General features: G+C 36.0%; 1 protein-coding gene across 1 annotated transcript in view; it reads left to right on the forward strand.

The window, feature by feature from the left end:
• The window catches only part of MS3_00009445 (uncharacterized protein), a 61,490-nt gene extending 37,155 nt beyond the window's left edge, over nt 1-24,335 (forward strand). The window contains exons 14-20 of the mRNA XM_051217815.1: nt 1,811-2,108; nt 7,286-7,403; nt 11,495-11,582; nt 15,359-15,439; nt 17,839-17,925; nt 20,038-20,523; nt 23,544-24,335. Of these exons, the coding sequence (XP_051064239.1) occupies nt 1,811-2,108; nt 7,286-7,403; nt 11,495-11,582; nt 15,359-15,439; nt 17,839-17,925; nt 20,038-20,523; nt 23,544-23,884 (1,499 nt within the window). The 3' untranslated portion in view covers nt 23,885-24,335. The remainder of the gene's footprint in view (nt 1-1,810; nt 2,109-7,285; nt 7,404-11,494; nt 11,583-15,358; nt 15,440-17,838; nt 17,926-20,037; nt 20,524-23,543) is intronic.
• The last annotated feature ends 1,861 nt before the right edge of the window (nt 24,336-26,196 follow it).

Consider the following 26,196-nt stretch of genomic DNA (forward strand, 5'->3'; position numbering starts at 1 on the left):
TTCGAATCTCGCGGGGCGGGATCGTTGATGCGCACCGCCGACGAATCCCATACTAGAACGAAACGGCCATCCAGTGCTTCCAGGTTATTTGTAGTGCTGTAGCTTCAATTGACTCATGAATTCAACTAATAAAATTACTAAGATCTCCACAAAACCCCTTCTGAAGTAGTGTTTAGGAAAAACATCACTCATTGCATTATTGATTAATATAAAATTACATTGAAAGTGTAATTAGATGGTTTATGCTAATTGTCAGTCAGTTAGTGGTCTTGAGTGCTGATGGGAGTATGAGGGCGGTTATCACTTCCCAGTTCCCCATACTCTCGAAGGGTTCTTCTAGAGGCACCTGAAAAAGAAATTGGACTAGAGGTGGTCTTAGTGACCCGAGAGCGTGACCGCAGTGCCCAACGGACAACTCCTTGAGGTCGGTCACACACGACATTGTTGTGAGTAATTTTCGTGTTAGCTCCTTACTTGTTGGCACCATACCGCCAGGGACGGATATCCGTAGGATAAGGTGAGGTGTGCATATTTTAGGGTAGACCTTTTCTAACCTCATCCCTCCTTGTGGGAAGGAAGCATCGCTGTTATACTGGTTGCCTAAATGAAACACCTTACTGCCATCACACCTCTCTACAGTCAACAGTACGACTTCGCCTTCGGACGTTGGGTTTGTTAATTTTAGTCTTACCGTTCTTTAACCGACCTGTCTGACATGGTAGGTCCTTGAGAAACGATTTTTCCAACCAGCATAGCTCGATTGGTTCATCATGATAGGCAAGCTCGACCATCACGTCAAGGTAGCAACAATGGAATAGACTGTCCAATAAGATTATTCCAGCTATGTAACAGTATGAATCTAAATCAGTGACCATTAACTTAAAATGTTAATTAATAACTCAGACCATCCCTATCAATCATATAACTCTGATCATATCGATATATTTATTTGCACATGTTTGATTAGGTTTTATATAATATAAGTTTCTGAACTGAAATCATTGAACTGAGATTCGGATATTAAGCTTATTGATCAAAAAACTGAATAATTTCCAACTGTTATGTCATAAACTTTCATTTGTAAAAGTAAACAATGATAGGTTTAAGGTCAACAAGAACGAATCAACATCAAGGTCTACAGGACAAGCTGTAAATCACATGTGGAGAAATTCGAACACTTCACTTCTATCTGAATTTTATGCTGATGATGTTGTTCATAAGAACAACGAAAGCCCGACAACTAAATCATCCAGCTTAGAGAATAAAATTCCATCAAAATCATACATCTGAGCTACAAATCTTCTCTATCATCTCAAAATTTCATTTGTTTTTATATCAGTCAGTCAGTCAGCTACAACGTAGGACCAGGCACATATATGCATCGGTCCAAGTTGCCATACCTCATTAACACAACAAGATGAATACCGGATTCATAAAAGTAGTTAATTTAGAGGTTTTAATATATAAAAGAAAGATTTCAATAAGGATATAGTACGGGAAGAAAGAATTAGTTCATAGAAAGAATGATATGAAGTGATTTTAATCTCTTAGTTTAAGGGAAAACAGAGAGTGTATACACCGACGCCATTGTGGTCGATTCTGGGCCACGTCACCAAGAGTCTCCAACCATTGGTTACGATAGTCACGCGGACCCCAACCAAGTAGTCTGCATCTCCCAACATGGCTCAGATTAGAAGTTAGTGGCTTCAAGCATTGATGCCACGTTTTGGTTTGGCCGCCCCTACGACTACTTATTTATCATTTTATTTCGTTTATAAATTTCTTTCTTTTTCTCACCTATTGAATATAGATAATAAAAGAAATGGTTATGATGAAATCAATTTTATGGAATATTTTCAAGCTGCTTTACATTCACTTGTCTTGAATGAAAATAATATTAATGGTTGTTTACGTTGTATAATTTGGTTAAGTATCTCACCTAAAAAATGTACCCTAATGGAATATGATAATGATGATGACGACGACGATGATGATGATGATGATCCAAAGGAATTAACCAAGAAAAATCAGTTTTGTGAAGCAATTATTAGACAACAGGATGAAGATTTAATGCGCCTTGTTTTACCACAACCGAATACTGGTGATAAGTATGTTATTCTCTTATATGGAATAGGATTAATGGTTTGATTGGGTATGATCTTAATAATCATTGTTGACTTAAATTATATAAACCATTGGTTATAGGCTTAATGGTCTAAAGGTTAAATACTCGCTGCAAGATCGGAATGTTCTGATTTTGATATATGCTGAGGTCATCGATACGCACCGCTGATGAATTTCCTGGTTTTTAATAGTTGTCTAACCAAGTTCAGTCAGTCAGTCTTCAAGCACTGATGCCACATTTTGGTTTGGCCGCCCCTGACTTTCTTCCAACCATCCCCAACACCAGTTAGCATCGCGTGTCGTGGTAATCAGTGTTCAGGCATAGGCGACACGTGGCCTAACCATCTCAGTCGATGAAGATTCACAATCTCATCAACTGATTCACTATCATTCCCTAACACCCTGCGTCTAACCTCACTATTACTTACCTGGTGATCCCGGCAAATGTGAGTAATATCTCTAAGGCATCTGTGCTCAAATACTAGTAGCTTACGAATATCTTCTACTCTTAATGGCCATGTTTCGCAACCGTAAAATAAAACAGAACGAACTGCCGCGCAATATACTCGTCCTTTTATTGATAGACGGATATCTCGCCTTCGCCATAGGTGACGTAATTTGGTAAAAGTCAAACGACAAGTTCACAATATAAACTATACAATCCAGCTATTCCTATAATTCCCTATATAGTAAAATTTTAATTCATTAAAGCTTAAGGGATCTACAAAATTGATTTCCTCTAATCCCTTATGACATTTAATCACATTTTCAGAAGTAGTTTTGTATAACTCAAGAAATGGATTACGTCTGTTGATTTTAACCATTTAATCCCATGATATTAAAAGATTTTGTTCATAAATTCAGTAATTAATTAATTAATAGTTAATACCACCCAATATAATTTATTTAAATATGACTATTGATCAAATGAATAAATCTTAAGTAACTCAATGTATTCAGATATGGCAGTGAAACATGGCCGTTAAGAGTAGAGGATATTCGTAGGTCAATGGTATTCGATCATAGGTGTCTTCGAAGCATTGCTCGTATATCCTCGGACCACCGAGTAAGTAATATAGTTGCTAGGAAAAGGGTACTAGGTAAGGATAGAAAATCAATTGATGAAGTTGAGATGGCTGGGACATGTGTTACGTATGCCCAATCACCGACTGCCCAGATGTGCAATGTTTTATGATGTAGGAGTAGGTTGGAAAAAAGCTAGGGGCGGCAAGATCAAAACATGGCATAAATCCATAAAGTCACTGACAAGTGGACTGAGCCATATTGGTAGATGTAGACTACATGGTTGGGATAGGCGAAATGATAGCAACCAGTGATTAGAAACCTTAAATGACATGGCTCGAAATGGCGCAGGTGCATCCAAACTTTGTGTTCTCCCAAATTCTAATTTTTTGAATTCTTCATATCCCTTATTTTTTCTCTCTCCAAATTTATTTCGCTGTATTATACTCCTTGAATAACATCTTCAAACCCTAATGTCTCTGATTACTGTTTATACTTTTACAACTGCATCTCTGTGCTAATGTGGTATGGCAACTCGAACTGATGTATGTACGTACAAAGTTCTATGTTGTTACTGACTGACTGACTGTATCCAGATATAGCCTTAATATATTTTCAGTGTTTGATTAAATCTCAACTATTTTTGCCATGTTTGAATCACAATTTCCTATAAGGAATACCAGTTTTTTCACAGTTATATGAAGTAATAAGTAGAAAAAGTAGTATAAACATATCGCTATACATTATTGGTTTATTTATCGATTGTTTAAATAAATGTGGAACATACTGTCCACATTATGGTGGCTCACCAATTTAATGGTCCATTTTGATCCGACATTAATTTGTATGTAAAAATGAGTATGTTATTGTAATGAACGAGATTTGGATGGAGACAACCAGTTTATTATTTCATTTAAAATTACAGGATATCTTCGTAAAGTATGAGAACCATACATTAAACGTCTGCCAACATAAATAGCATACACCACGCTCGTCCTCTCTTCAAACAGTCGCTCTCGCGGTGGTTCCACTCGCTAAGCGAATTTCCTTTTGCCGCAGTTTGCGTCACCCTCCTCGTCAAAATGTGGAGTCTGCGGTGGTATGACCTTCGCAGCTCTGTCGACCTGTCGAGCCATCCACAGCTGATGTCTGCCCAGCAGCCGCACATCTCACTGCCTCCGTACGTCAACAGCTAACACCAAAACGCTCCACTCAACGTCACCTTCCCTTACCAGACCGCCCCAACTAGCAACTTTATCTGACGTAAGATGGTTGAAGATCATTGGTTTGTTCAGTGTAAACAATCTTATGGTTCAAAAAATTAAAGGATATTACAGAAGTCTTAAACTTGATTTCTATGCCAAAATGTGATACCTTTGATTGAATCGTCTCTAAAAATCTTAATGAAATTTATATAATTACCTTTGAGATTCGGATCCATACCAGTTACTGTCACAATCATACATATTGCTTTTAACCTCATGAAAAACGAATACTCACTATATTTTGTGTAGAAAAATCGTCATAATTACAAAGTGTTCAGAGAATCCTTTACTCTTTAATCTAAGAAATATGTATCGCGTGAATGTCAATTCTAAAATATCCGAACTACGGAAATACGGATACATTCAATAGGGAAACTGTAGTCCTCGCAATACAAAAAGAACTACGCCAGATGAACAACTATTTACACATTAAAAATAAATTGAAAAACCATACCCGAATACACATTGAATTATGTTTTGTTTACTTTTTTGATCAATAGTCTAAGTAAATTGAACTGAGTGGTACCTTGATAATAATGACTCTATAGCTCCATGTATGTTTAGAAGTTACAATGTTATAACAGATTAAACTGATGTTAATAAAGAAAATACTAAGCTATATTTTGATGGAGTTTTGCTCTTTGAGCTGGACACTTTGGCCGTGGAGCTTTCATCGTTCTTCTGAACGATATCATCAGCACAAACTTCAGATAGAAGCCTACCTATCTTTCATTAAAAGAGTGTCATTTATGTCATTTGTATTGGTTGTTTTTGAACCTTACAATTAGTGTTTAGAATTGTAATTGATCAGTCTCTTTTTGGCATATAAGCATATTATGCGGATTGTTTTAACATTGAACGTACATCCAGTTGATGAGTCCCAAATAGGGCGAAACACATATTCTGAATTCCTCTGCTAAACAACATCCATCTTCTCTTATAAAACGTATCATTTATTTAAGAAAAATATTGAAAAAGTACTGTTATCCTGCTGAATATATTCTTGAATTGAATATACTGATAATTTAAACTTTATAACGTTCGAAGCTCTCTCTTTTTGTACTTAATTCATTTGAGTTGGCTTAGTGAGGTATCACTAAGTTTCACATTAAATAAATATACATGAAATCTGAAACAAACAGAGTATCTCACGCATCACCAAACTGTCAGTGGTATGATAACAGGAAACTCAGTTATCATCAATATAGATCCTAACACACATTTGCGTTATTTCAAGTTCATATACCCTGTCAGAACGACAAAATGAAATTAACAAGAGAAATGTCAAAACGATATTGAAGTAACATTGGTATCAACCATGATAGTGGGAAATATTGAACGTTAAAAGATATGGTTTGAAAAAGAAAGGATGAATTCTTGAAATACCTTCTTTTCGAGGGAGGGGCAGTATAAAGAGCAAATGCAAGGTAGTGGTTGTAAGTAGTCGACAGAAAACCCTGTACCGAATTTTCGTGCTGTTTGGAACTCTTCAGTAAGGTGTACCTGTAATCTTAAGGGAATTGATCCTCTCTAGCTGTTTTGATCCTATATCACTTAGCTCTATAGTCAGAGACGTCACCACTGAGTTATTTAGGCCTCATCTGACTTTCTCTTGGACTGAGATGTATTTACAATTGATTAATCATTGAGTAGTGACTAATCTTACGTATTTTAAGTCTCTCTTAGTGCTGATATAACTCTCTCAATTAGGCTGCAATGTGATCAACACCTTACATCTAAATACAATGTATATGATGTTAATTTAATTACACTAGAGTGACAACATTGCAACTTGGTTGATAAACTTCGATGAACAGTGTTAGGAAGGACTTAAACTACCATAAAATTGGTCACCAACCAATGATCAACTGATTATAAGAAGAGAGAATAAGTCTATGTCAACATGACAGGGAAAGCATTCATTACTTATTTATTCTCGAAGCATTGTAGAAAAAAACATCATGCCTAGGACACTGAAAGTCTTAAGTAAGATTAGTAGTGACTTCTTTGATTTAGGAAAATTATTACTTTTATCAAACATAAACAATTCAGGTTTATTCTTTTCTGCCCTCTAGGGAAATAAGCCGTAAATCACTTACAAATCGTTCATGTAAGGGGAAAATTAAGAGTTCCCGCGATAATACCCTAGCAAGTGTATAACTAAAACCTTCAGTTTATGCTATAACATCAGCTCGAATTTGGAAAGTCCTAGATTCATCCGGATGTTTAGAAACAAACACAATAAAATCCAGTTTGAAATCGTTTTAATTATCGCGTTGTTGATTGACGTTTTATCAGTCTTAGTTCGTGTATAGGCATCCTAAGAGGATTGCCTTGATATATTCATTATGACACATGTTGATGATTCTATATTAACAACCAGGTAACCTAAGGCATTTAAGATTGAATTAAATCTCATACCTATTCTACAGGTTAGTTGCTATCTGGACTCAGTAACTAAATTGGTAACGCGATGGTGTTTGAAGTTAAACCGTATTGAGTTCGAGTTTCGGAGTGAAGATCAACTATGGGATGCAATAACATACAGATGTAAACAAGTCCCAAATAGGGCGAAACACAATAAAAGCTTCACAATGGGATCCCTATAGTTTATAGAATAGAAGTTGACAAAAACATATCATTCTCATGAACCATTATTATCGAATATCTTCCAAGCTTGTACAATTATAAATAATAACTAATTGTAATTTAAGGTTAATGACTTAGAAGCGGTGAAGCCATGAACGTAGTTAGGTTTCGTGTTAGTTGTCACTCATCAACTAATCGTGTATATATATATATATATATATATATATATATATATATTCGACAGTTAAATTTTTATAATTCGTCAATTATTTTTCTTGTACTAGATTGAAACTGCGCTGGCCATTGAATGATTTGAAGATTACAGATAAAATCAAATATGTTGATTTTTGTAATTTGTCGAATGTTTTAACCGTACCTCTATCTGATGTTGAAAAACTTGAGGTAAGTCAGTTTCTCACTAACATATATATATAGTACTTAGTACAAATGCCGTAATACCTTCGAGTCTAGGGAGAGTCCACTTTACCTCTTAAAATGCTCTTATACTGCCACAAGTATATAGCTACTCACAGAAATGTCGTACTCAACTCCTTTTCCCTGTGGACTGTCGTTTACGAAATCAAGAGAGTGAAAAGTGAATTTTTGACGCTTGAATAGAGTTGATGGACATGGATGATTTGTCTAGAGAATTTGGAAATCCTTGTCAACAAAAAGAAAGAACTCGATAAAATTGTCAAGACTCTGATTGATTAAATGTCGACTCGATAGACGCCTGGATAAATATATACTTCTCACGGTTAAATGGTAGGCGAGGCATGATAAAGAAATCACGCCATCGGAAGGTGGTCACATCTTATATATTATTGTCTGGATGTGTATGCGTGTGTGTGTGTTTGGGTGGGTGGGCCCGTGGATGGTGATCGGAGATTTATGTCTACTCATGATTTTTATCAGAATGGGGGTTTGCGGATATTGTAGTAATTTTTAATAGTTGAATTCATGGGTCGGTTAAAGCTAGACCACCATGGAAAACCTGGAAACACTGGACGGCTGTTTCATCTTAGTATGGGAGTTAGACATTAACACCGTTAGATTCTGGCTCAGTGGTTTAAAAGTTAAGCGTTTGCGCGAGACCCAAGGCCCTGGGTTCGAGTCCAGCATGCGGGATCGTGGGTGTGCACTGTTGAGAAGTCCCATACTAGAACGAAACGGCCGTCTAGAGCTTCCAGGTTTTCAGTAGTGAACTAGGTTATATTAACTCGTGAATTCAACTATTAAAAATTATTCATAATTCATTTACACATCATTCGGTTCACCTACTTCCTAACCTTTTCTCAATCTTCTCACTCACTCATAAAGTTGAACCAACGGAGAGGAAACGTATATATATCTGAATCGTACGACCACGGAATGTAACCTGGTTTTACAAACTTATCTCATTGAGGATTATACTTTCTTAGGATAGTTTCCAGTTATCGATCTTATATAGAATTGATGATATTAAGATTGAATTCAGTTAGTTGGATTATTGTCAAAAGTCTTTTGTATAGTTATTAATGAGAAGAAAAATGACATGATTGTGTTTAAACCTCACTAACATCATTCAATTATCGTTAATTCGATTAGTTTAATTATTCTTGTATGTTAAACTTTTGATCAGTTCACTGCATACTCGTCTTTCATGAGACTAGACCCCAAACAACTAGCTTTTTAGTGGATTGTTAAGATGTTTCTTCTTTGCTGACAAAGTATGACCTCTGTTGAGAATGAGACAACAGTTATTATCGATAATACTGAATGAGGATTGAGTTATGTTGTTGATCGGGTGAAGTTAAAAATACTCATTATTACAGAATTCCATTCGATTGATTTATTGGTGTTAAGAACATCGAGAGATCTGGTCGATTTCACTGGTTAAAGTTAGTTGATAGGATACTCTACTAGACCAGGATTCGATATTAGCTGGAATTCTTCAGCAAAGTGTACCTGTATTATTGAGAAGATTGATGATATCGGTAATATTCAAGCCCTAGCTTCATAGTCTTAGACGTTACCACTGAGCAATTCGGATCGGAAATAATCTTCTGTAAAACTGAGATATTTACAACTAACTAATCACTAAATAGGTAACATTGCCATCTGGAAACGTCTTAGGCTGTAAAATCGAGTGACAAGAGTTTGAATCGTACTTCACGATTCAGGATATTTCTTGATGAAAATCGTCAATTAGCATATATCATAAATCCAAAGTATCCCGTCAACTGCTTCTAAACATCTAACATCTCATCATATTGAACACGATGTCGAGTCACTTACACCAGTAGTCGGTCACATTACAACTTGATTGACAGAATTCAGTCAGCCCTGAACCGACTGTATAAATGTAACATTCCCGACCGTTGTGGCTACCTTGACGTGATGGTCGAGCTTGCCTATCGTGATGAACCAATCGAGCTATGCTGGTTGGAAAAATCGTTTCTCAAGGACCTACCATGTCAGACAGGTCGGTTAAAGAACGGTAAGACTAAAATTAACAAACCCAACGTCCGAAGGCGAAGTCGTACTGTTGACTGTAGAGAGGTGTGATGGCAGTAAGGTGTTTCATTTAGGCAACCAGTATAACAGCGATGCTTCCTTCCCACAAGGAGGGATGAGGTTAGAAAAGGTCTACCCTAAAATATGCACACCTCACCTTATCCTACGGATATCCGTCCCTGGCGGTATGGTGCCAACAAGTAAGGAGCTAACACGAAAATTACTCACAACAAGGTCGTGTGTGACCGACCTCAAGGAGTTGTCCGTTGGGCACTGCGGTCACGCTCTCGGGTCACTAAGACCACCTCTAATCGAATTCCCTTTTCAGGTACCTCTAGAAGAACCCTTAAACAGTGTGGGCAACCGGGAAGTGATAACCGCCCTCATCCCCACAACAGCACTCAAGACTACTGTATTAATAATCAACTTCTAGCATTTATCACTATTCACTAGTCAATCGGTTGAAAATCTGATCGCCTATAGGCTTTTTCTGTCTCAGTTCATAGTTGTACATCATTGAGAAGTTATACAAAACAATAATTAACTTTCATCTTTTCCATCTAATTGATTTTATTTTCTAATTAAAACTAATCTGTGCATATATGAAAAGGGTATAAACTTCAAAAGAATGAACACAGTATCCTTTTTGGCTACTGAGTCAAAATTGATTGATCATTGATTTCAAATTTTTTTCTTCTGCTAACATTCTTCAATTCATAATGAGATTGAGCAAATTAGAAATAATATAATCACTGATTAATGTAATATTACTCATTTTACTTAACGCCATTTGTTTGATCACAGTAAAGAATTTACAATATAGATTATGCGACATTCCAAAGATCTTTGTGTTTTATATGTATTGAACTTATGAATATTCAACAAATGTGTGTAATGTTCTGTATGAGGTTGTAGAGATTATTAAGTTTTTGATCGAGATCATGACCTGATTGATGTTAGACTACCATTAAAAACCTGGAAGGGAATTCTCAGAGTTCTAGTGAAAAGCGGTGATCAGTGAAGCTAATCCGTGTCGGATAGAGACAGGTATCTACTTCAGTACGATGAGATATGGTCGTGCAATTTCGTGGATTAGTTGAGGTTAGACATTATCACCGTTGAATGCCGGCTGGCTCAGTGGTCTAAAGGCTAAGTGTTCGGGCGCGAGACTGAAGGTCTTGGGTTCGAGTCTCGCGAGCGGGAATTGTGGATGCGCACCGCTGGGGAGTTTTACAATGGGACGAGACAGCCGTTCAGTGCTTCCAATTTTTCAATGGTGGTCTAACATCAGTCGGTTCATAATCTCAACCAAAAAGTATATATAATCTATTTCCAAACTGTGATTATCTACCATTCAGATTCATCCATAAATGTTAACGATCAACTTTACTCTCAGGACATCTATTTTCATCTTGTTATGTTTCATAGATGAATTTGAGATCAATTATCTTTTTTCCTTCCAAAGAAAACAGAAGGAGAAAAATACACAAAATATCGTGAATGTACTGTTGCACTAATTAGTTAGTTAAATCTGAAACAAAAAGATTATCAGTATAGGAATGTGGAGGTTGTTGAGTTTAGTTTGATATCATGAATGGATCAATGTTAAAACGCCATTGAAAACTTAAAAGTACTAGATGGCTGTTTCTCCCTAATTGGAACTTCTCAGCAGCGCGAACATACGACCATGCATGCGGGACTCGAACCCAGAACCTTCGGTTTCGCGCGAGAACGCTTAACTTCTAGACCACTGAGTCGGTACCCAACATTTCTAGGCTGGAGTGCCGCATGCGGAATCGTGAGTCTGGGCTGCTGAGGAGTCCCATACTAAGACGAAACGGTGGTCCAGTGTTTCCAGGTTTTCAATGGTGGTCTAACATTAATCGATCTAAAAAAATTATATTGATTAATACACATTTAAATAAAGTATTTCGAAAGTTTACAACAGATCATTGGTATTCAAATATTAAAATTCTTTATCCTTTCTTTTGTCATAGCTCTCTTTAGAAATACCAGAAGAGGATATCATGTATAAATTTGTGGAACATTCATCATTAAAAGATGATCGTTTGATTACATTCAGAAGTAAGCCATCTATATTAGTAATAATAATAATTCTATTAGTTAACTTTTCTAAATTCAACACATTTATACCCTAATAGATAGTATAATATCAATCTAGAGAATGATTGGGACTATCTTCAAATCTTGTTTCACAACTTGAGACGGGACTCAATTTAAGGCGTTCAAAGCTCGTAGTGAGCATTCATTATACCTTTGTACAACAGTGCCATCCACTAGTAGCTGTGTTCTCACTTCGGATTTGGTTGACCTTGAAGTTCATTGCTTCCCACGAGAAAATCTGTAGATTCACCTAGACGTTCGTTGTGAGTACCCGAATATTAGCGTCTCCAACCACTGATCTTTGTTATCACTCATACCCCGACCAGATCGTGTGCATCAATCAGAACGGGTTAGATAAAGTCAGTGACTTAATTTACTAATGTAGAATCTTGCTTCGGTCAATTTTAGCTATTTCTTAGTGTCCTTGCTAGCCGTCACTGGACGTTGTTGCACCTGATGTTTGGGTTTAAGTAATACACGTCTCGACCATCTCAGTGAACAATTATTTCATTTTATCTAATATCATATAAATAACTTTGGTATATTTCAATCTGTCGTTCCACTATATACGAGCAGTGCTTCGAAGAAACTTACGATAAAAAATCCCATCAGGTTTCTCATGTCATCGACTTTTTAACTCACTAGCTGAATATCATCGTGCTCGTCACGAGACCTAAAGGCCTTCGATTTAACCTCTTATAGAGCCATAGGTATTCCATTTTAAAAAGAGTTTTAACCTAGATGACATATCTATACATTGCTTTCTAACATTCGACGGTCATTTCTCTGAAGTTGAATTCATTTTCATAACCATGAAAATTATTGATATCCTCTAATCATTTCTTATTTGTATTGACTGTGAGCTGTATGGTTTCAATGCTTCTGCATATTTTCAATCTCAGAAATACAGGATGAAACAAGATTTATTCACTATGAATAACAAATTTCGGGTTATCACTGTTTTAAGTTAATTGTAGGACTTATTTGTGAAAATTATATTTGAAATGATCTCGATGTTTATATAAAATGAGAACCAACAAATAAATAATTAGCATCAGAAGGGGATTTTGTGGATCATGGGTCGAATCTTGTGAGGCGTGATCATGGATGCGCACTTCTGAAGAGCCCCACAATAGGGCGAAACGGCCTCCCAGTGCTTCCAGGTTTTCCATGGTGGTCTAGCTTCAATTGATTCATGATCTCAACTATTGAAATAAATAATTGTAAGAATAAAATATCCCAATTAGTTTCTGTCAAAATAACAATCAATGTGAAATAAACAAGTTGAATAGAGATAAGATCTAATTACTTGTTGATGATCATTTCTCTAAGGGCGACTAGTTGAATATCATCTTTGTTGTTCAGGTTATTCTTATTAGCCCGTATAAACAGTGTTTCTGCTGTCAAGCTTTATGTGTCCCAAACCCTTTATGAAGTATCTTGGTCTTTTCGAAGTTGACCTTGTATCCTGCTTCTAACTTATATAACACTATCGTCAACCTATTCTCAAGTTTTTTTAAATTAACCGAGGATTTGGGAACATGTTTCAATCATTACTTGTATTCCTTCAATCTCAAATTCAATTGTCTAGATGTTTCCATCACATAAGCTGCCTTATAATCATGAAAACTGATTTCATAAACAACATTCTGTTGTTCTTCCTTTGGAAAATTATCCTTAACTTTCACTAATCCGGATCTTATGGTGTCACTAGCTCGAAAATCCACTCTTATATTATGTATATTTAGAATCCTCTTAATTTCTTCCAATATTTTGTAATATTGCCACGAACCAACATCATTTTGAGACCATAGTTTTCTAGACACTTTGAAGTTAAAACTCTTTGCTAATGTATCTCAATCAGTTCAATGCAGTGTGATGTGTTTTCTAATTTAACTTTGCTACCACCCAAATGATCCCAGCAGACTTATATTTCCAAAACAACTAGGTGACTAATATACTGATAAGCGACGATGAAACTTATACTGATATTCGTCAACATTTAAAAAAATAGTTTAACAGAAATTGGATGGCGAATATATAGACGATATTATTTGTGAAAATCATACTTGAAACAATCTAAGAGATTGAAACTCAAGAACATCAGACCACCAATGAAAACTCGGGAGAAAGCTTCAGGGTTCGAGTCCTGCATGCGGATTCTCACTCTTGAAGAGTCCCATATTAGGAGAGAACGACCATTTAGTCCTTTCAGGTTTTCAATGGTGGTCTATTATTGATCGGTTCATGAGTCCAATGAGAATCAATATTCATCACAATTTTGTCTAAAGAATCGAAGGCGACCCTAATGTCAAGAAACATTACAATTGTTAACTTATAATACGTACGACGGTGTTCTAACATTTTGTGTAGGGTGAAGATATGATCAATACATCCTCGACCAGAACGAAAAACAGCCTGATCCTCGCGAGTAAATCTTTCTCCGGTTTGAATAATCTATGAAATAAGACGGAAGCCAATAGTTTGGACGCAATCTTAAGTAGAATTATGCCCCTTTATTTGTAACAAAAACGACGTGAACCCTTTTTAAAGGTATTGACAACTACCGACTTATTCTACGATGTTGAAATACTCTCTAATTGTCAGACGTTTGTAAACAACTCAGTTCCCTAAACAGAAAGTCATCAATATCTTTGAAAAGTTCTGGAGGCAAGTCATCTAGACCTGGTAATTTGTAGCGCTTCAAGAGTTGGATTTGCTTTCGAACTTCCACCTCGTTGCGTGGATCAGTCATCACAGGCCATGGAGGGCATGGCAGTCTGATCAATATTGCCGGGGCAGTAGACCAGTTGAACTGCACCTCAGTGGATGCTCCGTATCCACCAATATATCAATATCAATTTAATTGGACTAACAGTTTCTAAACACAATAAACTAGAAAATTAATGTAGTGGTTAGTAATTAAGATTCACAGGACTTAAATTTATCATCGTTCTTTTTCATAAATACATGAACTAAGGTCATGAAAACTTTCTTCCATATTTAGGGTGCAATAATCTTCTGTCATTCAATAGCAATACAGTTATCTTATTTCTCTTTTCATTACTTAAAACATCATTAGAAGTGATGTCTTGCGAATTGAACACTATATTCGTTTCCTGAGCTATTCTGAAACCCCCAAGTTAGAACTATACAGCGACCTGAACAACGAGAGAGAAGACGCAATGTATGCGAGAAGTTCTTTACTCTAAGGTTCATTTTAACACAGAAAATACAGGGTTTTTATAATATTTTAAAATGTCCTTGGGTTACTAGAAGATTCTGGAATGCTAGTAAACCTAGTAGCAGTGTAGCAATCAGCTAATCAGAACCTTTGCATGTGACGTTTCTGCCCCCTTGGTATTTTTGGCTAAAACTTCAAGGAAGCGCTTCCTAGTGTTTCCTGATCCTTGCTTGTCTTTTGCGAGAAATTTGCCGGATCACCCCAACAAGAAGTTCTCAGAAATCAGGTTTTTCAATTGACTCTTAGTTCAGTTTTTTTTTCAGAATCGTATACACAGTAATCATCTAAATAGTAAAACAACGATTAGATAATATAAGTGATTACATATGTTTAGTATACCATGTAGACAATCATTCTAGTCTTACATCATCCTTGTGATCTTCATTGTCTATATAATGAAATGCTTAATTCATTTAGAAAGTACCTATTCTCTTCAATATGGTTATTCCTTATCTTTATTGATTTTTCTGATTATTTGTATTGTTCACTTTAGATCCTTTGAAAATAATCCTTGAAGATGAAGAAAATGATGAAATGAATAGTTATTCACTGTTACGATTTCTATATGAATTAAGTAATAATATAATATCATGGTTTTTACTTAATGCAACTGGGATAATATAAATATTTTTGATTCATTTATTTCATTCATAAATCACCATGTCATCATCATCATCAGCAGCATCATTTCTGATGTTATCTTACGATCCATTAAAGATGTAAAATGGATCTATCGTTTGTATATTTACATTTGTGTAATTGGACTACATTCCCGTTGATCTGATCATTAACTATTGGTCAATGTTGTATTCAGAAACGATTGATGTTAGAACACGATTGAAAACCTAGAAGCACTGGATGGCTGTTTCGTCCTATTGTGGGACTCCTCAGTGGCAGTGCGCGTCCATGATCCCGCTCGCAGGATTCGATGGTGATTTAACATCAATCGGTTCAAGATCTCAATCAATAACTTAATGATCTTCACAAACCTATAACGATAATTACCATGTGCTCACTAGTGACTATCTTCGTGAGGGAATTCTCGGAGTTCTAGTGAGAAGCTGTGACCAGTGAAGCTAATCCGTGTTGGGTAAAGATAGATATCTACCTTAGTACAATGGAAGATGTTCGTGCAATTTCGTGAATTGGTTGAGGTTAGACATTAACACCGTTGAATGTCGGCCGTCTCAGTAGTCTGGAGGTTAAGCATTGGGGCGCGAGACTGAAGGCCCTGGGTTCGAATCCCGCGAGCTGGGTTGTGGATGCGCACTGCTGAAGAGTCCTGCAGTATGACGAAACGGCCATCCAGTTCTTGCAGGTTTTCAATGATGGTCTAACATCAATCGGTTCAGGATCTCAATCAAAAACGTAATCTCCACAACCCTATACTGATAATGTTGTATTTCTTTAGTCTTAACTTGTGTTTATCGAACTCTATCGATCAAGTCATTAATCTTAGTGAATCAACACCGCGTTTAGTAGATTTTGATGTTAAGTAAGCTGAACGTATCTTAGATCTAGTCTTCTTGTTAGTTGACACTCGTAAACAAAGTGTACCTGCAATCATGATGGGACTGATGCTTTCTGTAGAATTTGTACATATGTGTCACTGTAAAGCCAACTTCTGTAAATATTTGCTAGTATAGACTGAATCACAAGGATTTATTGAATTGATAAATGCAATAGGAAGTTTGAGTGGGAAGGACAATTCTTCTCGTCAGCTATTGTATCATCACAAGACAAGTAGAAAGCATCAGTTATAGTTTCCAGATGTTAAGCGGTGTACTTTGACCTTCTCTGAATAGTTCTGTAATTTCTCTATTGTAAGTAAACAGAAATACTTTCTTAAAATCCATCTATTGATATGTTCGTTCATAAACTTTCCAATGTATCCATTTCCTTCGATAATTCATCCTCAACGGTGTTTTTCATTTGAACTGTCATTATATCTTATATCTAGTTAATATATATATTCTTCGGTTATAAGATAGACATTCAATGCATGTACACCTTATATCTACTGTTAACTAAATCTTGATTATTCAATATCACACTATAATATTTTCATTATTGATAACTTGTTTATTTTTATATTGGTTGTTTGAATATTCCCATTGACATTTAGGACTGCAATTGATGAGTCTCTTCTGAAAAGCGATAAAGGGAATATCAGTCTTTTCATCGAAATATGTGCATCCTCTGCGGATTGCCTCGATATTGCCTTAAGCCACAAGTATTATAAGTAGAGATGGGTGGTGGCTGTTAGTGGAATCCAGGATGCTCATTTTATCCTATTTGGGACTGGTCAGCTGGATGTACCTTCATCCTATAGTTGATAGTACGCAGATGTTTTTAAACACTTATACCTGATAGTTTTTCTTCTGGTGAACTGTTCTTTAATACTTGCGTTTCAAAGTATAAAACTTTTTTCAAAATATACACCACAACAGTCATTAGTGAGCAGTATACTGGAAAACATAAGGATGTCAACAAGGGGCCTCATAACTGTAACTATATGAGCGGTTCGAAATGACAAACGTCACATTTTCTCCAGGAAAGTTAAATTAAACAGTTTATTCGTTCGTGTCTTATAACGCTTTCATGTTCAGAGTTAATCGAAGTATAGGAGGGATGAGCTATTGTCGCTATTTAGGTTTGTAGGGCAATGAAATAGTAGATAATTCATCTGATTTATAAAAAAAACAACTGTATTCTCATTTAAAGATGCTTCCTGTACTATATCCTTATATGTAATCGTTCTTTTATATATTACCACCTCTGAATTAACTAATTTTATGAATCCGGTGTTCACCTTGTTGTGTTAATGGCAACTTGGACCGATGTATCTGTGTGCCTGATCCTACGTTATAGCTGACTGACATTTAAGGATGTATGAGTGACCACTCAATCGTAACATTATTCTATCTTTAATATGATATTGTGTTACATACGTTCCTTTTTACTTTTCTGTAGATAACGGGTGTAATGATGATGTGGAAAATGAAAATCCAGCTGAACGTTTTGAAAATATCAAAGATGATTATGACAGTGGAAAATCAAGTGAGTTGATGATAACATCATTTCATTTATTGTGACTTGAAATATATCTATTGGCAATTGGTAATGTTTAATCACTTGATAGGTCATTAATATCGAAGCCTACTTAACACAATCGAATATTTGATGTTTCGATATTGATATCAGGACTCAGTAGCCGAGTGAATAACATGATGGCGTTTAAAGCGAATGGTACTGGATTCGAGACCCAGAGTGAACATCAACTCTGAGATGTAGGTACATCCAGCTGACGGGCCCTAAATGGGATGAAACGCGCGCCTTACTGGATTCCACTGCTAGTCACTATCTGTCTTTGCTTATAAAGCTTGTGAATGAAGGCAATATCTAGGCAATACGCACAGGATACACATATGCCAATCAGAGACTGATCGATTGCAGTCTTAAACCTCAATGGGAAGATTCGAACAAACGATACCAAGTGAATTAATAGTAGTTATTTCATTTTGTTTTTTTTAACTAAAATGTAATTCTCAGTAGTTGTCATTGATTACTCTTTTAACTGACCGCTTGAATTGATTTCATAAACTCTTTCATAACCCCAGGCTAAATTTACACAACAACCTCAACACGAAAGAAAAGGCGTGAAATATGGAAAAGAACACTTTACTCCCATTTTTATTTATGCACAAAAAATTTAGGGTATTTATACAATTTCAGATGGTCTTGGGCTTCTGAAAGGTTCTGGAACCCTACTAAACATATTAGCAGAGTAAGTAACCACCCAATCAGGAATGTGACATGTGACTCCTCACTTTCTAGATGTTTCTAAGACACTTTTATTCAATGCTGATTGGATAAAATATTTCCTAGCGTTTTCAGGGCCTCTGTGCATTTTTAAAGGAATATTCTAAATCTCACCAACAGTCACGATCTGACATCGATTTGAGATGCTATGAATGGTCTAATGATGATGTGACCTTGGGACTTATTTAGTGTTCTTACTTTGCTTCGTGGGAATTGTATTGGTTCCCGTTTCAAAGTATAGAGAGTAGGATCAAAGAATTGCAATGGTTCACGATTTTCAAGCATAAATGATAGGGCGATGAACCGAACACGATCGATACGTGGATATTAACATCGAAGGTACGCCAGACATAAAAGAAAGATCCCTCAGCAAATATAACAGTGGTGACACGGACAAAAGATACAATTTCTCATTTACACTGATTTCCTGTTTATAGTCTGTGAACAATAACTGTGGACTTACCTGAAGTATCTTAAATAAAATCATTACTTAGATTAGATTTCATCGTGAACTAACATCACTCGAAAAAATAAAAAAATAAACTAGGAATTACAGGACAACTATTGCCTTCCATATTAAAACTACTCAGCATTGTGCAATTCAACCTTCCTCCCGATTCAACGTAAAATTGAAATAGAGACATTCATATCTTGTAGGAATCATGGCGATTTCCGATCAAAATAAGAATCCAGTAGTTCATGTTTCTAACCTCAATCTATTTACACAATGTAGTGTGATTTGATAAATGCCTCATACACAATATGATTAAACATAACCAATTACAACATCTGAATAGCTTTCATTCTTTGTAGCCAATCTTTTTCCAGGACTCAATAATGATTAATCCGATGGTTTGTTGTGAATAATTTTAATTTGAAGAATAAAATATCTGTCCCATTCCATCATGTTTTTCATTATCTATCCACATATAATATCACATAACAGTTTAACCTATCGCCATTGAACTATAAAAAACATAATTTGATAACACGTTGGGCATTTATAAAGGGATAGGCACTAGGTTCGAATCCCGCAATGGACACCAACTGTAGAATGAAGATATCTTCAGCTTCAGACGAGTCCTGAATAGGAAGAAACGTGATTCTTACATTCCACTACCAGCCACATGACACCTATTTTATATATACTTGTGTCATAATAACTATACCAAAGCAATCCTCACAGAATGAAATTATGCCAACTAAAACTGATTGGATTTCACTAAAAATATCAGTAACGGGGTAATCCAAGCCATCGCCAATGAGATATCTTTATTCTGTTTATTTAGGAGTTATAATCAACGTGATTAAGATGATTGATTTATTCATTTTTATTCATCGATTTTAAAGGTGAATCATCTCCTCCAGTATCACCGTCACTTGCCGAAAAAAAGATTAAATCACCTGTAAAGAAAAAGGAAAATTCCAAATCATCATCGTTTTCATCGTCATCTTCCTCTTCATCATTATCATCATCATCATCGTCGTTGTCGTCATCATCATCATCGTTGAATTCACCTTCTTCAAAGTTGAAGTCATCTAAAATCACTTCAACAAATATCTTCTCAAATCAGTCGAACAGTCCATTAACATCAGACACTTTAACACCAACATTTGAAAAGGAATCTGAAAATCAAACTGATGAAATACTTGATTTGGAATGGATAAATCCATGTGAAAATAAGACTGTTGAATGTTCTATTGAAAATACTACAACTACTGTTAATTATGAAAATATGAAAAGGAATAATAGTACTGAATCATTGGAAAATAACACGAAACAAGATCCTACTATTACTTCAGTTATTCACAATGACAATGTTTATCAAAACTCTGGTAAGTTAGTGATATTAATAACGAATGCATTTCTTATCAATTTCGTTTTTATGTGATCAGAATGTTTCGTAGTTATGTCTTCTTGTGATAGGCAAAAACATTTAATCTACACGACTGTCATATTTGTTGAGGATACTACTAAGTAGTGGTACGGCCAAGAGTAGGGCGAGTCAGCTCTCTCTCTCTCTCTTTTGAAATGCTCTCGCATGGCAACGTGCATACAACCACTAACAGGGAGGTCTTACTCACTGCCTTCTCGTACCACGAATGTTGTTCACGAAATTAAGAGGACGAAAAGTGAATGTCGGGTGCTCTAAACGGGTTGGTGGACACGAAGAGTTCACCTAGGGAAGTTGGAAAACCCTGATTTCAAACCAGTGGTGTACATGGACTCCAAGATCCTGGATTCAGGATCTTGCTTGTTGATTACACTTTGAGCAGATCCTTTGTAATTGGTTGGTACTACTCAAATTATTTCTAGACTTTTTCTCCCATTAAATAAGTAGTACTTGAGGTAGTACCAATAATCGTTTCTCAGATCTTCTAACCAGCCGAAAAAGCCTTAAAATTGATCTTTGTTAAACAAATCTTTTACACGACATGTATACACTCTTTCTTCTCATTTGAATGAACCAATTTGTAAACTAATAATACACTTTATGTATGAAGTCGAGAACACTTTTCGGAGTACATCCGTTTCAACAAATTTATAAGTAAACCATGGTTCATGCTGCATATTATGATAAACCAATTCAGGTGTATTAGCCGCAACACTCGTTCCTTTAAATCTGACCATGCCGCGGAAGTTAGTTGTAGAGCAGTAGCACTTAAATCAACGAACCCATCGTTCAATGATGAGGTCATGCAGAGGGCTGTACAGGAATATGACACCAGTGTGAATTTTCTTTCAGATGAAAAGCATCTAAGGTGATGCTGCTCTCTTACAACAGAAGAGACGTCACAAAAGGTTGATCTTAACCATAGTGCACCTTACTTATCTCCATAGATTTCCGTTGTCTGTAGTAGGGCCTTAAAAGTACAAATCTTATACATTTAAAGTTATTCATAACGGAAGATTAGGGATGGTAAAAATATGTATGTCAACGGCCAGTAAGTTAGACAAATCCTTATAATCAGAACAATATAAAAATGCTATAAACCAACTGTTTTTTTTGAAACCGAAACTTGGGGAATTACTACAACCATCATCGAAAAGGTACAGATATTTACAAACAGTCGTCTGCTCAAGATAATCAATATCTGTTGATCGGATGCCATCATCAAAAACCTACTTTCGCAAAGAACAAATCAAAGACACTGGAGGTGGATGAGACATACATAGCAGAAATCACCGAACTGCATCATGGGGTAAGCACTAACTTGGAATACTGAAGGGAAACAAAAAAGAGGAAGGCCAAATAATACACTGCGTCGGGAATCGGACGCATACATCAAAAGAATGAATAGAAATTGAAACAACTGGAAAGGGTTGCCCAGGAGAAATTTGGATGAAGAATCCTGATGGACAACCTATCTTCGCCCATGAGGGGTGACAGGAGTAAGTATGTAAGCAAGTAAAACCGATTGTATGATAATTATGCAAAAAAAATAGGCATAATAATTCACCATGTAAAATAGTTTGACCAGTTTCACCTTTCTCAAACATCCACTTCTATTTAAAAGTGTATGGAAACTCAAGATTAAGGTAGAGATAAAGAGTGAATATATCTGTGCTACAAGAGTATGGATTTGGAAGTTTTTAACCATTGATCACAATTATTACGTAAGTCCTAACTTGACGATCAGCGCCTACAAACAATTGAAGCTCATGAGTGAAAATTGGAGTAAATTTAAACTAGCTGGGTTACCTAGGAAAATCATCGTTTTTATCACTAAGTGTTCGATATTGATCTCGATTTTCACTATAAAATGGTTGAAAATATATCGAAAATCACAAGGTATTGGACATTTGTTTCACTTTAGTTCAGTAGACCCTACCCACTCAAGATCTCGTAAACATTCGAACCTGAAAACTCCTTGTCTTTTGTTTTATAAGTAATTAAAACAAATTGTAATTTTAAGCGAAGATGGATAGTGGCTAGCAATGGAATCTAGGATGTGCGTTTCGTTCTATTTGGGACCCATCAGCTGGATATACCTACATCGCAGAGTTGATGTTCACCCTGGGACTCGAACCCAGTACCATTCGCTTTAAACGCCATCGTGTTATTCACTCGGGTACTGACTCCTGATAGCAATATCGAGGCAATACGCACAGTGTGCACATAAACCAATGTAGAGACTGATCAATTATAGTACTAATCATCAATGGGAGAATTCAAGTAAATTTGTTTTAGAATTTATGGATTGTGTCTAACAATGGGATGTGGGATATATATTCGATCTTATTTACGGCTTGTCAGCTGAACGCATCTCCAACTCACTGTAGATGTTGAAACTCCAGCCAAGTATATTTCTCTTCAAACATCAACATATTTTCTATTGAGCTACTGATTTCAGATACTTATTAACTTGTCCAAAGGATATGATATTTGTATCACTGTTGATGAGAATTTGAGTTATTTTATTGTTGATATTCAGAACTGAAGCAAAAGATACTAGATTTTTATTGTCATCATCTATCCCATAATATTTGTGACAAAATGGCTATATCAATACAATTTGTACAAGATTCAAATATCCTAACAAACACTAATCAAAAACTCAATTCTTATTATCAACACCGACGTAATTCACATCCTTCAATCAGTCAGTAACAACGTGGGACTTCGTACATGCGTACATCAGTTCAAGTTGCCATACCACATTAGCACAGAGGTGCAGTTGTCGACTCAAATCCCGTAGTGGTAGATGTAGTAAAAGTATAAGCAGTAATCAGAAAGATTAGGTTTTGAAGATGATATTAACTATAATTTGTAAACTTTGCTGTACTAAGAGGTTATTCCAAAAATTTGATTGCCATCATCTTATACTGTTTGTTTTCTTTTCAAATTTGTTAGAATTTCAGTCATCATCATCATCAGTAACAAGTGGTCGGTCAATGGAATTAAATTCATCATTATACAATAAGAATCAAGTTGTAGACGTTAGTTCTCAGCATTCTTTACCTACATCATCATCAGTACTGCCTTCGTCTACTATTAGTTCTTCACCATCATCATCTCCAATCTTTACTACTACTTTGATTGGTCTAGAAAAACCACAACTATCGTCCAATTCTTCTATTGATGATGATATTTCATCACAATTAATTTATTCAAAGGAAAAACATATTGAATCTAATAATTGTAAAGTGACTACTAACAATAATGATCATGAAATGTTGACAGAATTCGTCTAAACATTACAAGAATCTGATATTGGCTTAGATTGTTTATCAGTGACGGAGACTAGGGATGATGATCACAATTGTTTGTTTGTTGTGATTTACTACAAGAGGCGTTATTTATTCTTTAAGATTATAGATTACTATTATTATTGTTATTATTATTCTAGATCTCTTAAATAGATTATGGTTTTGTTTCTTTTCTTTTTGTCTATGTTTTTGATGGAGTTTTATTCTCTGAGTTGGATGATTTGGTCGTGGAACTTTCATCGTTCCTCTGGACGACATCATCAGCAACAATAACTTCAGATAGAAGTCTTCTATTTGCAGAAGACTTCTATCTATCATCCACCTGAGCTACAAATATTCTCCACCATTTTTGCCTATCGTATTTCGTCAAACAAGAAAATGAATACTTTCCCACAATTCATTAATGGAAATTAACTATTCGTTGTTCTAAAATTAATCAGATTGTAGATTTATGGTAATTTTTGTCATTTATTAAGTGATTGTAAATAATTATCAGGAATCCTTGGATTTAGGCAAAGATGGATAGTGATTAGCAGTGGAATCCAGGACATGCATTTCGTCCTATTTGGGACTTATCAGTTGGATGTACCTGTATCCCACAGTTGATGCTCAGTCACTATCTACCTTTGTCAGAAATGGTTTTTTGGAGATTTTAGAAATTTCACTGATTGAAATCATGAGTCAATTGAAGCTAGACCACCATGGAAAACCTGGAAGTACTGGACGGCCGTCTCGTCCTAGTATGGGATTCCTCAGCAGTTCGCATCCACGACCCCGCATACTGCGTGATTCGAACCCAGGACCTATCAGTCTCGCGCCAGGCGCTTAACCAACCAGACCACTGAGCCGGTATCCAATGGTGTTAATGTCTAACTTCAACCAATCCACGAAGTTGCGCCACCGTACACCATTGTCCTCAGTGAGTTGATATCTCACAACAGACCTGGTTGAACTCCACTGGTAACGGCTTCTCAGTAGAACTCCAGGAGTATTTCTTAAAGTCAGTCACTAGTGATCAGATGATTATTATCAGAAGGGGTTTTGTGGAGATTTTAGAAATTTCACTGATTGAAATTGTGAGTCACATGCCTGGCGCATTACTAATAGGACCTGAGTTCGAATCTCGCGGGGTAAGGGATCGTGGATGCGCACTGCTGAGGAGTCCCATACTAGAACAAAACGGCCGTCCAGTGCTTCCAAGTTTTCCATGGTGGTCTAGCTTCAAATGGCTCATGATTTCAATCGATGAACTATCTATCTTTGTTTAAAAAACTTGTGATTTAAGGATATATCGAAGCAGTCTGCACAGGCTACACATATGCCAACATGAGACTGATCAATTACAGTCCTAAATAACAATCGGAAGATACAAGTAAAACAACAGCAAGTAAATCTTGGGTTTAGGTTTCATACTTTTTATCACTTTTCAACAAGACATTTTTGGAATCTTGAAGGAACTGACACTTCTTGTAGAGATTGAAGCACAGTTCACACATTTTCATAGTTCGAAAGGTTTTCATTCAGACATTGTATGTATATAACATGATTAACTGGTACAGTTATTATTTTTGATAAGAAACTAACTATTATCCAACCATCGTTCTATACAGATCCTAGAATTATACTGCCAAAAATGGGACTTGATAATTATTTCTTTTTTTGAAATTCTCATTCATTTATTTCTTCAACTATCATCCGATAAAATCAATGATATTACCAATAACATTTTTCGCGGGATCATGGATGCGCATTGCTGAGGAGTCTAGTACTAGGACGAAACGGCCGTCCAGGTTTTTACTGGTGGTCTAGGCTAGACTGACTCGTGAACTCGACTGTTAAAAAAACATTCTTATTTGCATTATTTTTACATTGAACAGCATAATATTTTGATATTTAGTAAATGAAAAAACTTGATGAGATTGTGAATCTTCATCAACTGAGATGGTTAGGCCACATGTTACGCATGCCTGAACACCGATTATCACGACACATAATGCTGACTAGTGTTGGAGATGGTTGAAAAAAAGTTAAGGGCGGCTAAACGTGGTGTCAGTCCATAAAGTCACTAACGTCTGGTCTAAGCCAGGTTAGTAGATTCAGACTACTTGGTCGAGATCCGCGCGGCTATCGTAACCAGTGTTTTGGAGACTCTGAGTGACATGACACAGAATCGATCACAATGGAGTAGGTGTATACACTCTTTGTCTCTCTTTAAACCGTGGGATTAAAACTACTTTATACCTTTCTTCTTATGAACTAATTCTTTTTACCTCTATTATGTCCTTATATTCAACCTT

Source organism: Schistosoma haematobium, chromosome 7 (assembly GCF_000699445.3).
Source record: "Schistosoma haematobium chromosome 7, whole genome shotgun sequence".
NCBI classification, from domain to species: Eukaryota; Metazoa; Platyhelminthes; class Trematoda; order Strigeidida; family Schistosomatidae; genus Schistosoma; species Schistosoma haematobium.